Genomic DNA, 14,858 nt, shown 5'->3' with positions numbered 1-14,858 from the left:
TTTGATGATCATCACACGATGAGAAAGAGGGGGTAAAAGTTGTATAAATACAAAAAGACTTAATAAACCTAAGAAGACCTGTATCTTAAATGGAAAACAGGATACGTACATAATCTTCTGTTTGCTTGCCATGTCACAAACACTATTAGTTAGATCCACAAAAATCAGAACTACATCCTTGTATAGGTCATTATCATTGGCATCGAGACATTATTCGAACCAAACATTAAAAGATAAATTCTCTGAACAAATACCATCAAAGATTGAAGAGATTAAGACTTTCAAAAAGGAGTATGGGAAGACTGTAATCGACAAAGTTACATTAGAACAAGCATATGGTGGTATGAGGGGTATTAAGAGTATGGTTTGGGAGGGGTCAGTACTGGATCCTGAAGAAGGTATAAGGTTTAGGGGTTATACTATTCCAGAGATAAGGAAATTGTTACCAAAAGTAGAAGGTTCAGCAGAACCTGTACCAGAAGGTTTATTTTGGTTACTACTAACTGGCGAAATTCCTAGCTTAGAACAAGTGAAAGCATTATCAAATGATATTGCCTCCAGATCAGAATTACCAGATCATGTCGTTCAAATGTTAGATAATTTGCCCAGAGATTTACATCCTATGGCTCAATTATCTATGGCCGTGACAGCATTAGAAAGTGAATCAAAATTTGCTAAAGCTTACGCACAAGGCGTCAATAAGAAGGATTATTGGAGCTATACTTTTGAAGATTCATTGGACTTACTTGGTAAATTACCTATAATTGCATCCAAGATTTATCGTAACGTGTTTAAAGACGGCAGGGTAGGTACCATGGATACAAATTTTGATTATAGTAAGAATTTGTCACATTTGATGGGATATACCAATAATGACTTTATTGAATTGATGAGATTATATTTGACGATTCATTCTGACCATGAGGGCGGGAATGTTTCTGCACATACGACACATTTAGTTGGTAGCTCATTAGCGTCACCTTATCTTTCGCTTGCTGCTGGATTAAACGGTCTTGCGGGGCCACTACATGGTCGTGCCAATCAAGAGGTATTGGAATGGTTATTTAAACTAAGAGAGGAAGTGAATGGAGATTATACTAAGGAAACCATTGAAAAATATCTTTGGGATACATTGAACTCCGGTAGAGTGATTCCTGGTTACGGACATGCCGTATTGAGAAAGACAGATCCTAGATATATGGCACAACGTGATTTTGCACAGAAGCATTTCCCAGACTACGAATTATTTAAGTTAGTTTCCACATTATACGAAGTTGCACCAAAAGTATTGATGAAACATGGTAAGACTAAGAATCCATGGCCAAATGTAGATTCGCATTCCGGTATTTTATTACAATATTATGGATTGACAGAATCATCATTCTATACGGTGCTATTTGGTGTTGCAAGAGCTTTTGGTGTACTACCACAATTAATTATAGACAGGGCAGTGGGCGCTCCTATCGAGAGACCTAAGTCTTTATCGACTGAGAAGTACAAAGCTCTAGTCAGGACAATTGGAAATCAATGAGACACAGATTTTTTTCCTACGGTTCCTTCGTCAAAAGCCATAACGTAATTTTTACATAAAAATGGTAGTGTTATTAATAATTACGGGTAACATAAATATTATATAATATTTTCTTTTGGTCCTTATGGGTTTTTTAAAAATTCTTTGCATCTCCCTCGGCTTCTACGGATCCGGCTTGGCCAAAGACGGAAAACTTGCCCAGCCAAAAAAAAAGAGGACAAAAGGGAGCTTCTGCTAATTCCTTTTTCAGATGATACGGTCTCCTGAAAATTCCCGTCTTGGCCGTTTTCCTCCTAAAATGGATTCTAATCTGTCAATCTCTCTCAGTAGTTTTCTCTTAAGGCCTCTTTGCCTCGAATATAACATTGTTCGAACTTTTTTCTGCTTCATCCGTCCATCTTTGCTCTCGGTTCCCCTTTTTTTCGAGCCAGGCAAAAATGGAAAGACTGCGAAAAAGAGGTAAAAAAGCCACACGCGGGTGGGCCTCGAGGAAAACAGTCCTTTTTTCAGTGCTTAATCTTCCTTCCATTTTCTCGAAGAAGTAAATCGTTATTTGGGATTTGTACCTCAGTTTTCAGTTATATCACCGATGCAAAACTTCAAACGGAAAACAGAGCTGGTGGCTTCATGCATGGTCCAATCCCTCTTACGCCTTCTCCTCCCCCCCTCGAATCTCCCAAGTTTTTTTCTCTCTCTCTCTAATTAATCAATCATTTTTACTAAGTGAATCTCTTATATTATATAAATAAAAACACGTAACTGAGTAAGGTAGAGAAACAGAGTAGAAGAAGTACAGAGAAAAAATTTTTTTTTTCTTGTCTAACTTTCCTTCTTTTTCTTCTTTTAGGGATTTATCTTGTTGTGCATATAGTATATATATATACTGACTGGCTGTATTAGAACTCAATTCCTTTCTTCTTTCATTCTGATTCTTGCTCATTTACAAAATTGAAAAAGTACTGTTTATCATATAATCCTAATTATCTGCTACAACCTTCTCCTCTCCCATTTTATCACTAAAATAGATCACTTGAAGGAAAAGCAATAAATACATAAAAAATGGTTAAAGTCGCTATTATTACATATTCCACTTACGGTCACATTGACAACTTGGCTAAGTCTGTTCAAAAGGGTATTGAATCTGCCGGTGGTAAGGCTGATATATACAGGGTTGAAGAAACTCTATCGGATGACGTCCTTTCACAAATGAATGCTCCAGCTAAGCCAGCTGACATCCCAATTGCTACAGAAAACACATTAACCGAATACGATGCGTTCCTATTCGGTGTTCCAACCAGATTCGGTACCTTACCAGCCCAATGGTCTTCCTTCTGGGATAAGACCGGTTCTCTATGGGCTCAAGGTTCATTAAACGGGAAAGTTGGTGGTTTCTTCGTCTCCACTTCTTCTTACGGTGGTGGTCAAGAATCTACTGTGAAGAACTGTCTATCCTATTTAGCGTGCCATGGTATCATTTATGTCCCATTAGGTTACAAGAACGCTTTTGCTGAGTTAGCCAATATTGAAGAAGTTCACGGTGGTTCCGCGTGGGGCGCTGGTACCCTTGCAGGCGCTGATGGCTCCAGAATTGCTTCCGACCTTGAATTGAAAATTGCTGAGATCCAAGGTAAGACTTTTTACGAAAGTGCTTTGAAATTCTACCCATCTGTACAAGATGCTGCTAAGACTGTTGTCAAGAAAGAAGAAAACAAGTCTACTAGTGCTGCTAAGAGACAAACCAAAGAAGCCGCTCCAGCAAAGGATAGTGATAAGAAGGAGGAAAACAAAACTTCTTGTTGTGTGCTAATGTAAGAAAAAAGAGAGAGATCAAAGGAAAAAAAGTATGAGCAAAACAAACAATAATATCTATTTATACGCGAACATAATTTCTACGTCTTCTTCCCTGCAAAAATTGCTACTGTGTACCTTTAATATTTTAATACAAATAAATTAACTTATTTCTTATATTATTTACACGATCAATACTGTATAATAATCATTTTTAATTACAAGGGATTACCAATTGCATCCTAATCAATTGGTAACGTTCTCATTCTCTTTTTCAAATAACTGTCCTTATCTTTCAATTTCTTAATAAATTGAGTATCTTTTTTGCCGGGATAAACTACTCTATCAACTTCTTTTACAATTTCTTCTGGTTTATTATGATTCTTCCAAAGGAAACGTACTTGATTCACACAAAACATGCACAGCGTATTGCTTCTCTTATAATGGCCACATGAGGGACAACGATTCAAATTGTTCTTGAATTCGACGTTATTATTGGCATTACTTAAAAATCTCTGCCTCTTTTTCTTGTGTGATGTCTTCTTCTTTGGTGCTGCCAGCAATATCCCCCAGTTCTTCAACACCAACACACTTCTTACCACTTCAATTACACTAGATCTCACAGCTAACGACATCCCACATAAGTGCTTACCCACACTTGAAAGTACGAGCTGTAGTAATAACTTTACTGAAGATCTCTCTATTCCTTAAAACTCCTAGACTCTGCCGGCTTGACCCTCCACGCACCACAATCGTTGTGCACGAAGACCCCATTCTCTCGTTAAAAGAATCATCACGAAAGCTGCTATCAAACTGCCGCAACCCTATTGGACCAGTTCTTCATATATTATATGCTGTTGAGGGACATTATGAGGCTTTGAATGATGTGGTGCAGTCCTCACCACCTTTTATATACAAATTTGTTAGAAGTTTTACGTAGTATTTATACTTTTCCGGGTAACACAAATCTAATTTTGTCTTTCACGCGTCTAATGCCATTTTTCTCGACTTTGGTAAGATCAATTTTTTTCTAAGCAGATATGCCACAATATCAACAATCACTATTTATTATTGACAAGCAGTTTTAGATCTACCGTTCACGAGACTCAGCGACTTCCAGCCCAAGCGTACTGTCATGGCATCATCTATCTCATCAGAAACATCCAATTCTGTCAAGCCAACATCTTACGTTGGTTTTGACACCATCACAAACCAAATCGAACACAGACTTTTGAAAAGAGGCTTCCAATTCAATATAATGGTCGTGGGTCATTCTGGTCTAGGTAAAAGTACATTAATTAACTCTCTATTCTCCTCTCATCTAATAGATTCTGAATCAGCCGAAGATATTTCACAGCTGCCAATTTCAAAGACTACAGAAATTAAAATTTCATCACATTCACTTATCGAAGATAGAGTTCGTTTAAATATCAATCTCATCGATACTCCAGGCTTTGGCGACCAAATAAACAATAATAAAGTCTGGGATCCTATTGTTAAATACATTAAAGAACAACATTCACAATATTTACGTAAAGAACTAACGGCACAAAGGGAAAGAATTATTAAGGATACAAGAGTACATGCCATTCTCTACTTTTTAGAACCTTCATTATCTTCTAAAGGTAAAGGTCTTACTCCCTTAGACGTTGCTACTTTGAAACGTCTAACAGAAGTTGCTAATGTTATTCCAGTTATTGGTAAAGCTGACACTTTAACAATTGATGAAAGAGAATCATTTAGACAGCTTTTACAAGACGACTTCAAGAAACATAGTTTGAACATTTATCCATACGATTCAGAAGATTTAACAGAAGATGAATTAGGATTAAATAGTAGTATAAGATCAATAATTCCATTCGCTGTCGTTGGTTCAGAAAAGGAAATTGAAATCAACGGTGAATTAGTAAGAGGCAGAAAAACGCGTTGGGGTGCAATTAATATTGAAGATATAAATCAATGTGAATTTGTCTATTTAAGAGAATTCTTAATTAGAACTCATCTACAAGATTTGATCGAGACTACCGCGTTTGTTCATTATGAAAAATTCAGAGCAAGACAATTAATTGCATTGAAGGAAAATGCTAACAATCGTGCTTCCACTCAAATGCAAAATAACCCAATGTATCAACATTAAAGCTCCAATTATTTTATATATAATGTAAGTATTAATTATTTTTGTTCTAAATTAATGATATTATGTAAAAATGACAAGTAAAATAATTAATTTAAAAATAATGCTAGTTTTCTTCTTCTTCCTTTTCCTTCTCGTCGTTTTCATCATAATCCTCATCAAGATTTGGTAAAGCGTACTTTAGTATACATGCAATACCATCTAACTTATTTAATTCTTCACCAGTTCCGTTCAATGAACTGAAGATGACAACTTTGCCACCATTATTTTCAACAGTTTCAATTAAGTCCATATATCTCTCTCTTTTATGTATATCATTACTCTTCATCATTGTGTCTGTCATCAAAAGTGTTTCAACAGCATCTTGTTCAACGGCTTTAAATATTTCAAATTCGCCATACCATGCAAAGGAGTCATCAAGGTTTAAATGTTCCATAAATTCACCGAAAAGTTTGACATCCTTGATTAGTTTTGTATCCCCAATAACTTCTGTGTACTTTGGATTTCTCAAAACTTCATCGATTCCCTGTAGATAACCGTTAGAACAATGTGCCACGACAAAGATGTTTAAATTGTTCAAAATATCAGTATTATTTGTCTCAGTAGCCTTCTTTTCTATAAATTTGAACAAAGTCTCTGCATAGAAACCAGGACTACATATTAGGAAACATTTCAAATCGTTCAAACTTAATTGATTTAACATGGAATCATAAATTACTTGGTAGAATTCTTGTGTTTCAACTTCATTTTCAGTAGTTTTCTTCTTCTTGCTATTTACTGAAACTTTTTGTCTCATCACCACTGAAAGACTATTCAATTCACAGATATGGGCAATCCCATCTTGTAATACTATTGCACCGATTTCAAAATTATCTTCAATGGATTCGTTGATCAACTTCTTAGCATACTTGTTCAATTTATTATCCTCATCCTTAAAGATTGTTATTACGTGGTTATAAACGATATTGAAACTGATAAATTTCCCAATAGGATAATCTGTTTTTTGATTACCACCCATCGGCACAGTTATTGCCTTATACCGTAAGTATTCATCCTTTATGTCAAATTCGAAAGAAATAATCTTTAGACGCATGGACAATAGATCACTCTTATCGGAATCAGACTGTTTAAACTGCTTCTTTATGATAATCTCATCGTTTGGATCAATTATCTGATAGATTGTAAAAAGATCATCCTTATTCTCGGGTGTCAGCTTAACTCTAGTTTCATTCGAGCTATCAACTAAATCTAATAACTTCATCTTGACTTGGTTTTAGCTACTACGACATTTGCTGACCAAAACCAACGTTTTATTCACATCTCTCTTTATATAGAATTTTGTTAGTTTTGGGGTGTCACTAATAAATCGCTTATTAATTAGTGCACCCTAATTATTATGACATGAAGTCAAATGGCAAGAAAAAGATAGTTCACATATATAGATATGACGATAATGCTTGAAGTAGCACTGAGTTTTACTATACGTTAGAAGATCATCTCTGCGGCGGGTTTATGGTCCAATACTCTTTCCGCTCTCATGATACTTCTGACACTCGGGAGTGTACAAATACTAAAGAGGTATTTACAGCCTACTGCAGGATGGACGAGTTACCTTGATCAGCTTCAACGTACGATAGCACGTCTAGCCATGTTAACTATTTCTTTGTAGCTCATCTCATTTAGTATTTAATAAATTGTAATTATGTAATCGACTAGTGTCATGTACTCGATAAGGGAAACAGAAGTTCGAACGCAAGATTCAAAAGTATGTCTTCGTTTGGATAGAATGCTGGTCACAATGGGTTTTCTCAGTACATAAAAGACGGTGCAATTTCATTATCCATGTCATCGTTTGACATTTAATCAATATGAAATAAAAGATATACGGAATAAAGCAGTTCGAAAAATTTCTTCACTACGTGATAAATAAAAAGCCATTTAATGATTCTAAGGTTAACACAATTCATATCGCAGTTGCTGAATGTGTTTGCTCTTCAATCACAAATACGATTCAATAGGTTGCATAAGTCAATATACGGCATCTCGTATGATTACTATATATTGGAGACTTTGATATGCATCGCATCTATATATTACTCGACTAATTATCAGTTCAATACAACCGCCAGATCTCAGTTAATGCTGAGGTATCCTGTTTGGTTCGAAACTGAATCATTATCAAGTGTGATTTCAAATGTTTTAATAATTTTAGAAGTATCAAGGCTCGTTGGATTATTCTTAGTAGATAGACAGTTACGTTTGTATTATAGGACAAAACATGAATTCCAGGGGTACTCTACAATTTGTAGAATTGTTATTGGAACATTTTGGCTTCTTTTTGTAGTAAGCATCATAATAATATTTAAAATAAAGTCCGGTAAATTGTTTGTTCTAGATCATTTTGATATAACGTGGACCCTGACCCAGTTGCTCAAGATTGGTAGTCTGTGGCCACAAATCTGTATCAATTGGATGACAAGAAGTTGTAAAGGTATGTCGATTAATTTCATAAAATTTTCCATCATATCTAATATAATAATAGTCCTGGGAATATTAGTGGAAAACAAGAATAATTTTCAATTTCAACTACCATTCAATAGTGAAGTCCTCTTTGTGACATTAATTAGATTAATTAATATGCTGATAGTATTATATCAGCAGCAATTCTTATACAATAATAAAACTATAGTAATCTATTAAATATACTAGTTAAAATTTTAACATTATTATTGATCTTTAGTTTACGTAACTGGATATCCTCCGAATAATTGAGGATATTCTGAACTTCATCATTCATCCTTTCACGTAGCCCGGTATCTGTGGTTATTAATACTAAATTTGTCTCCAAGTCTAATGAATATGATCTGTTAGTGTAATTTGATGAGCCGATAACAGTTAAAAATGGCATTTTACTTATTTGATCTAAGAGCCATACACCTTTTGCATGATACGACCAGCCATTTGGTTGGTGTATTATACCATTCTGCCATTCTTTTATATGAATTTGGTCCAATTTGTCATTGCGCTCCACATTTTTGTAAAATTTATATGTTAAATAAAGGTAAGCGTTGGGTATATCTTTTGAAATTCCACGAGATTGATAGAAACTATTAGCAAATTTCGAAGCAGTTATCACATGAGAATTTGATACTTGAGAATTAATTAGAATACGTTGTAAAGATTTGATTGGATTGAAATAGCCCGTAGTAAAAACCCAGTTTAAATTATCAGTCTTTTGGATAGTATTAAAAATTGACATTATCGAGATTTTTTCATTTGATTTATCCTGATATTTATGAAACAAAGGGACAAATGATGAAATTGGATAGACTATTGTGTCCTTATTTTTGACATCATCTTGCTGCTTGATTTCTTGATTCATAAAATTCTCTAGTAATTTTGAAGAATATTTTAGAAACTTTCTTTTATTCAATGCAATGGGCTCAGGAACAGTTTCTGAATTCCAACTAAGATTGAAACCAGTTTTAGAATTTTTATTTGGATATAATTTATAAGACAATGAGGACACCAATCTATGTAATCTGAAATAATAATTGTTGAGCCCAGTGGATTGGAAACAGTAGTACCTGTCTTGCCTATTTTTGAAATAGTCATCAGACAGATTAGCTCCAGATAGCATAACGTAATCGTTATCGAATCCATAAAATTTCATATGTTGTAAACCGAAGATCTCATTGAATCTCTTAGGAATCAATTTATCTTTCCAAATGCTGGAATTAAAGCTAGGATTGAAATAAAGTGATACAAACACCCTATCATGATCATGTTTGGCAATGAGATTTGACAGCAAGGTGGCAGAAGAGAAGTTTTTTTCTCTAGTGGAGCGTAGTCCATCGAAAAGTAAATAAACTTTCAAATTAGGATTTGAATTCAAAGCTTTCGAAATAGTTTCAACCAATTCAGTTTCATTTTTCCCCAAATATAGTGACGATAGGAAAATTCTATCTTTTGAATGAAGTATTTTAAATTTCAAATGATTATAAAAATCTGTAGGATTTGTCAATATTTGTATTTGGTTTGCGTTAACATAAAACTTTGTTTTCAAAAATTTATTGAAATTAGTTTGTAATCTATTAATATACGAATCCATTAGAGTCCTTTTAAATACGGTATGCATATATACATTTATATTGTCTTTGCGTTTTGCGTACGACGTTGTGATGGCAGAGTTGTGTTGTTAGTTCCTTTTTTTATTTATTTTTTTCCACTCTCTGTATCATGTGTAAGTTATAAAAACAACCAGTTTAGCCTTTTTTCAAGATCGGTTTCCTGTTAATTACAGTGGTTTCACTTGTTCTCAACGTGTTGGCATTCATCGAATCATCGTTGAAGAGCATTGTCATTGACGAATCCGACATGGATATCGAGTTAGACCTTGAATGTAACGGAGTCTGGTAGCCCGTAAAATCTTGATTAATATCTTCTCTATTAAAGAAATCGCTTGGTAGCTTCGATGCAATTTGCATGATTTCATTCTTAGTGGCAGACCCTGTATTTGTGTGCCTATGAGGGAATCTATATGCTAGGGGAGTAGCCGATGGGGATTTGTCAGAGACTTGGTCATCTATATCATCAGCTGATGGTGATGTCTTTGAAGATTGTTTGATATTGAGCCATTTGAAAAGATTGAGATTGATATGGATGTAAATGTTCGGTATCCTAAACAGAGCATGGCATAAGGATAGGAATGAACCTGTCATGATCCCCATTACGAGAGTAAAGATCAGCACGACGAGTAAATATTGTATGGTGGTCAGTATTATGATATAATTATTCCAAAGCGAGAGTTGATTCTTGAATATCCTCGTCAAATCTGCGTGAGAATCCAGCAAGAACACTTTCAAAATCAAATTGAATGGTAGTAAACATAGACGGAAGAATAAATCTGTGGCAATGTTTAATGGAACAAACAACACATTAACCACCAAATACGCAGCCATATCAACCGTATAAGTCTTGCACCAGTGCAACAGCATGGTAAACACGCCCCATGTACTCATCTCACTCACACTCTCTCGCTCATCAAGACCTAAACAATCTTCAAACATCTCTTGTTTATTCCACTCTCTTTTGAAAGCCGCCCTCAATGCTACCCGGATCCTCTTTTTTTTTCTATATAAAGAGCTCAATGTAAAAAAATTTGATTGCATCGAAGTTTTGAACGTTTCTCTCTTCAATTGATTTAAAGAATCATCAACACACAGATCGTAGTATGACAGTCGTCATGGTTGATGGACTGTGTGAGAATCTCCTACTTCTGCCCCACGTTCGTATTGTCTCCATGGAATAATGGGTTCTGTTTAAGGAGAAGATAAAGCTGGCAGAGATGACTGTTCTTTAAACTGATACAATTATAACGGTTTTTCTCTGTTGGGCTATCGTGTATATTGTCTATGATTTGGATTAGTTCACGTGTAATCCATATTAATAGGTGTATGCATACATTTCATTTATTTATTTAATTAGTTAGTTATTGTTTTACATAGTTGCACCGGTGAGCACTGATCGCTTGCACATCTTGCTATTTCCCCTCTCGTGTCTTATTATTAGTCAACTACCAAATCTTGTTATTATTCAGCTCTCATATCTGAACGTCTTGGAAATACTAATGGATGCAGTTGGCACAAATACGTTATGGCCCACATCAGGTACATCATGGCCATGGAGAGGATCACAGTACTCCTCCAAACACTGTATTCAATTCATGTTAGTATCCTTCTTCTTCCAATAACATTCAGTACTCATACTATCATTTTCCTACATACGTTTGATTCTCCTTTGGTGCTATCGTCCAAAATATACAGGAGGAAATTACGACTACCAACAACACTCCAACAACCGTATAACTGTCCTCATCAGTATCATGTTAGTATCCATAAACATGTTGCTAAACAGCCTCATCAACTGTGCCATATAGTACATACAAGCTCATTCTTGTTTCCTATCTTTCTTAGTAGTGAAAGTAGCAATTAATTTTGTAAGATTTAAAAGTAGAGCCCATCGTCGCTTTTTATAAAAATTTATAAATAATACAAGAAATACACTACAAAGGTCCATTAGCCTATGTCTGTGTCTAATAATAACACTGGTATCCCAGATTCGGTGGTTAAATGGTTATTCCAAGTTTCTAACCAAATCTATTCAAATAACTCTAGACAGATATTTAACGATTCTTTACTTATTTTATCTCATTTCAAAAATTTAAGACCAAGAACCAGAGTTTTCACAGATTACCAAGGTAAGTCAAATCTGTTACTATGTATATACGGTGATTTTACGAACACTGTCACCAATTTACAAGTCCCCTTTCTCATATGGGTACCAGTAAATTATCCAAGTGAGCATCCAATTGTAAATATTAACATGGAAACCCTGGGTACCCAATTGAAAATAAATCTAGGTCCTCATGTCGATTCTAATGGGACCATCTACTTGCCGTGTTTCGAAAAGCCTCAATGTACTTTACATGACTGTTTAATGGGTCTGCTAAATATATTAGATCATGAAAGTTTATTCATAGCAGAGAGAGCACCTCCAATACTACCACCAAAACCTCATGATATATCGCACCAATTGCAAAAGCTAAAATTGGATGCTACACCCCCACCTCTGCCAGAATTACCACCTGGTCATACTCGTCGTAATGAGGTCCTTTCGCCACCCCCTATACCAGAACGATTACCTTCAAATACACCGTCAAAGATACCTACAAGACCCACCGTCACGAATAGTCCAAAAGTAGAATTGGCAAGAGTTGCCAAAGTTAACAAGAAAGAACATTCAGAGGTTCCTGATTTCATGGACCAAGAACAAAGAACAAATTCGCATGATGCCATACTGTCAAATTTGAATGATTTAATAGGTGTCATTAGTGAAAATGAAAAGAATCTTATCACAAATGAATTAAACAGGTTTGATACTTCAAATTTAGTAACAAGCATCAAAAATAATTTGGATTTTGAGACTAATTCTATAGAAAATTTCCAAAATATAATCAAAAACTATTCGATTCAATTACATGAAAAGATCAATGATCTTAAGAAATTTGAAGATAAGCAATTAAATAAAGTCTATGATGATGTGATAGTCCACGAAACTGTCGCTATGAAACAAATCTACGATATGGTTTGCAAAGATTATGCACTAGATGATTCAATTAAATTATGTGTTAATCTATTGAATAAGGGCATCTTAACACTAGATCTGTTTGTCAAGACAGTCAGAAATTTGTCCAGAGAACAATTTCTCGTTAGATTCCACATCCGCAAATTATATAACATATTGGAAGAATGATATTAATGTGACTCATCTAAGACCGCAACCGGTCTCATCTATTCTTCTTCTACATTGACCGCATTGAAAATTGAATTTTTATATAAATGTGTAAAGAAAAGGTTAATAAAATACGGTTGGAAGAAGAAAACCGAAGGGAAAGATAAGCCTATGATGTTGAGGACTATATTGCCCAAGACGCTCATACGTCAAAGTTCATCATCGACTTCCGCTTTAGCATATAAACAGCTACATAAACACTCCACAAAACCACCTTTACCAACGTTAGAGACCCCTACATGGGATGCAAATAGCGCTGTATCATCGATAATCTATGAGACACCAGCTCCTTCTACACAGCCAAGAAAACCACATGTATTAAACTGTTTAGTTCAAAATGAACCAGGTGTTCTTTCCAAGATTTCTGGTACTTTGGCCGGTAGAGGTTTTAATATTGACTCTCTCATTGTTTGTAATACAGAAGTTAAAGATCTAAGTAGGATGACAATTGTATTAAAAGGCCAAGACTCTGTTATTGAACAAGCCAGAAGACAGATTGAAGATTTGGTGCCGGTATATGCGGTATTAAACTATACAAATTCTGAAATGGTCAAAAGAGAATTAATGTTAGCAAGGGTTTCTTTGTTAGGTTCAGAATATTTTGAGGACTTATTATTGCACCATCATCAGAATGCAACTAATGAAAACGAGAAATCTTTGGTAGAAAAGATTAGAGAGCAAAAATTCCATCCTTCAAACTTAGTACCTAGTGAAGTATTGAGATTGAAACATGAGCACCTAAATGATGTGACTCAATTAGCCCAGAATTTCGGCGCAAGAGTGGTCGACATAAGTGAATCAAGTTGTATTGTAGAATTAGCTGCTAAACCATCAAGGATCTCAGCTTTTTTGAAATTAATTGAACCATTTGGTGTGTTAGAATGTATAAGAAGTGGAATGATGGCCTTACCAAGAACCCGACTAAAGTCAAAACATGATGATATAGACGAAGATACTGAAGGTAAGATCAGTGACCTTGTAGATATTTCTCAATTACCTCCAGGTTAGTTTAATTATGCAATTATATAATATCAGTATTTGTTAATAAACAAAATGCAGAAAGCGGAATAAAGATAGTAAATGCCACTGATAGCTTACGGAAATTTGGAACAGTGCTCTTTTCACAGACTGAGATAAAACTTGCCCTTCAAATAGATATTGTTCTGTATTGAAAAATATAAAAATATTAATCGGGGCGAGCTGGGAATTGAACCCAGGGCCTCTCGCATGTTTGTGATTTATTTCCAAAGTTTTTCTTAAGAATCGCCCAAAGCGAGAATCATACCACTAGACCACACGCCCTATTAATTTTTGTTCTTTTAATTTTTAATTTAAGGTATACTTTACTATACCGGAAATACATTCATCTCTGAAAAAAAAAATCCAACAGGAATATTTTGATATTTTACCCTATATATTGAGAAGCATCACTTTTTCCAACTCCTCACTTTTTTGATAAATAGTAGCAGGAACTATCAAATGCTCATTTAGAGTTTTTATCAATAACGGTTTTTATAATGATGCTTCTACATGAAAAAAAGCTAATGGACAACTTCTAAAATTTTTGAAAATGAGACTGTAAAGTATATAAAGTATATAAACTTCTTAACAGTCATGGAGCCGACCATATTTGTTCTCTAATTTTTCATTTCCTCCGCGATGAGTTAAGGAATTGAACGAATTCCTGTATGGGGAGAAAGTGAAAATAATCCATAGCGATACATTCTGTTACAAATATCCTTATTGCAAACATACGTTACCTATTCAAAGTATTGATTGAAGATTGCTTTGTAAATGAACCCATTTGATTATTTTTTTTGTTTATTTTTAACGATTAGTTTTAGAAAGAATAGTTTATGATAATAGATAATTCATCACTAACCATATGAACATCAAACAATCAATAGGCTCAAGGAAATAGACACTAAAACAATAACTGTATAATATATAAATGTTTTTTTTTGTGTTACACTTTAACAAAAGCACATGATGCATTTATTGAAAGCCACTAGAAATCCTTACCCTTTCATCCATTCTTTCCTCAAATTATCT

General features: G+C 34.6%; 11 protein-coding genes and 1 non-coding gene across 12 annotated transcripts; 6 read left to right on the top strand and 6 right to left on the bottom strand.

The window, feature by feature from the left end:
- Positions 1 to 130: 130 nt before the first annotated feature.
- CIT2 (citrate (Si)-synthase CIT2) lies at positions 131 to 1,531 on the top strand (the record flags this gene model as incomplete). The annotated part of the gene is made up of 1 exon (XM_003959101.1): positions 131 to 1,531. One exon carries the CDS (start codon positions 131 to 133, stop codon positions 1,529 to 1,531), a length of 1,401 nt encoding a protein of 466 aa, XP_003959150.1.
- A 1,059-nt stretch (positions 1,532 to 2,590) lies between these two features.
- On the top strand, positions 2,591 to 3,343 carry YCP4 (flavodoxin-like fold family protein; the record flags this gene model as incomplete). The annotated part of the gene is made up of 1 exon (XM_003959100.1): positions 2,591 to 3,343. One exon carries the CDS (start codon positions 2,591 to 2,593, stop codon positions 3,341 to 3,343), a length of 753 nt encoding a protein of 250 aa, XP_003959149.1.
- A 218-nt stretch (positions 3,344 to 3,561) lies between these two features.
- Positions 3,562 to 3,954, bottom strand: MRPL32 (mitochondrial 54S ribosomal protein bL32m; the record flags this gene model as incomplete). The annotated part of the gene is made up of 1 exon (XM_003959099.1): positions 3,562 to 3,954. One exon carries the CDS (start codon positions 3,952 to 3,954, stop codon positions 3,562 to 3,564), a length of 393 nt encoding a protein of 130 aa, XP_003959148.1.
- A 500-nt stretch (positions 3,955 to 4,454) lies between these two features.
- Positions 4,455 to 5,456, top strand: CDC10 (septin CDC10; the record flags this gene model as incomplete). The annotated part of the gene is made up of 1 exon (XM_003959098.1): positions 4,455 to 5,456. One exon carries the CDS (start codon positions 4,455 to 4,457, stop codon positions 5,454 to 5,456), a length of 1,002 nt encoding a protein of 333 aa, XP_003959147.1.
- A 103-nt stretch (positions 5,457 to 5,559) lies between these two features.
- Positions 5,560 to 6,714, bottom strand: KAFR0I02320 (uncharacterized protein; the record flags this gene model as incomplete). Its single annotated transcript, XM_003959097.1, has 1 exon — positions 5,560 to 6,714. The coding sequence occupies one exon, from the start codon at positions 6,712 to 6,714 to the stop codon at positions 5,560 to 5,562; it is 1,155 nt and encodes a 384-aa protein (XP_003959146.1).
- Positions 6,715 to 7,394: 680 nt separating this feature from the next.
- On the top strand, positions 7,395 to 8,153 carry KAFR0I02310 (uncharacterized protein; the record flags this gene model as incomplete). Its single annotated transcript, XM_003959096.1, has 1 exon — positions 7,395 to 8,153. One exon carries the CDS (start codon positions 7,395 to 7,397, stop codon positions 8,151 to 8,153), a length of 759 nt encoding a protein of 252 aa, XP_003959145.1.
- On the bottom strand, positions 8,137 to 9,591 carry PGS1 (CDP-diacylglycerol--glycerol-3-phosphate 3-phosphatidyltransferase; the record flags this gene model as incomplete). Its single annotated transcript, XM_003959095.1, has 1 exon — positions 8,137 to 9,591. One exon carries the CDS (start codon positions 9,589 to 9,591, stop codon positions 8,137 to 8,139), a length of 1,455 nt encoding a protein of 484 aa, XP_003959144.1.
- Positions 9,592 to 9,718: 127 nt separating this feature from the next.
- On the bottom strand, positions 9,719 to 10,522 carry LDB16 (Ldb16p; the record flags this gene model as incomplete). The annotated part of the gene is made up of 1 exon (XM_003959094.1): positions 9,719 to 10,522. One exon carries the CDS (start codon positions 10,520 to 10,522, stop codon positions 9,719 to 9,721), a length of 804 nt encoding a protein of 267 aa, XP_003959143.1.
- A 522-nt stretch (positions 10,523 to 11,044) lies between these two features.
- On the bottom strand, positions 11,045 to 11,406 carry VMA9 (H(+)-transporting V0 sector ATPase subunit e; the record flags this gene model as incomplete). Its single annotated transcript, XM_003959093.1, has 3 exons — positions 11,045 to 11,165; positions 11,240 to 11,320; positions 11,399 to 11,406. 3 exons carry the CDS (start codon positions 11,404 to 11,406, stop codon positions 11,045 to 11,047), a joined length of 210 nt encoding a protein of 69 aa, XP_003959142.1.
- A 131-nt stretch (positions 11,407 to 11,537) lies between these two features.
- STP22 (ubiquitin-binding ESCRT-I subunit protein STP22) lies at positions 11,538 to 12,767 on the top strand (the record flags this gene model as incomplete). The annotated part of the gene is made up of 1 exon (XM_003959092.1): positions 11,538 to 12,767. One exon carries the CDS (start codon positions 11,538 to 11,540, stop codon positions 12,765 to 12,767), a length of 1,230 nt encoding a protein of 409 aa, XP_003959141.1.
- A 150-nt stretch (positions 12,768 to 12,917) lies between these two features.
- ILV6 (acetolactate synthase regulatory subunit) lies at positions 12,918 to 13,814 on the top strand (the record flags this gene model as incomplete). The annotated part of the gene is made up of 1 exon (XM_003959091.1): positions 12,918 to 13,814. One exon carries the CDS (start codon positions 12,918 to 12,920, stop codon positions 13,812 to 13,814), a length of 897 nt encoding a protein of 298 aa, XP_003959140.1.
- Positions 13,815 to 13,998: 184 nt separating this feature from the next.
- Positions 13,999 to 14,108, bottom strand: KAFR0Itrna5P. Its single transcript has 2 exons — positions 14,072 to 14,108; positions 13,999 to 14,035 (listed from the first exon to the last, which is right to left on the bottom strand). It is a non-coding gene; the product is annotated as a tRNA-Pro (tRNA).
- Positions 14,109 to 14,858: the final 750 nt, after the last annotated feature.

This window comes from Kazachstania africana, chromosome 9, assembly GCF_000304475.1.
Source record: "Kazachstania africana CBS 2517 chromosome 9, complete genome".
NCBI lineage: Eukaryota > Fungi > Ascomycota > Saccharomycetes > Saccharomycetales > Saccharomycetaceae > Kazachstania > Kazachstania africana.
The sequence above is the reverse complement of the archived record's forward strand: the minus strand, read 5'-3'. Positions and strand labels throughout refer to the sequence as shown.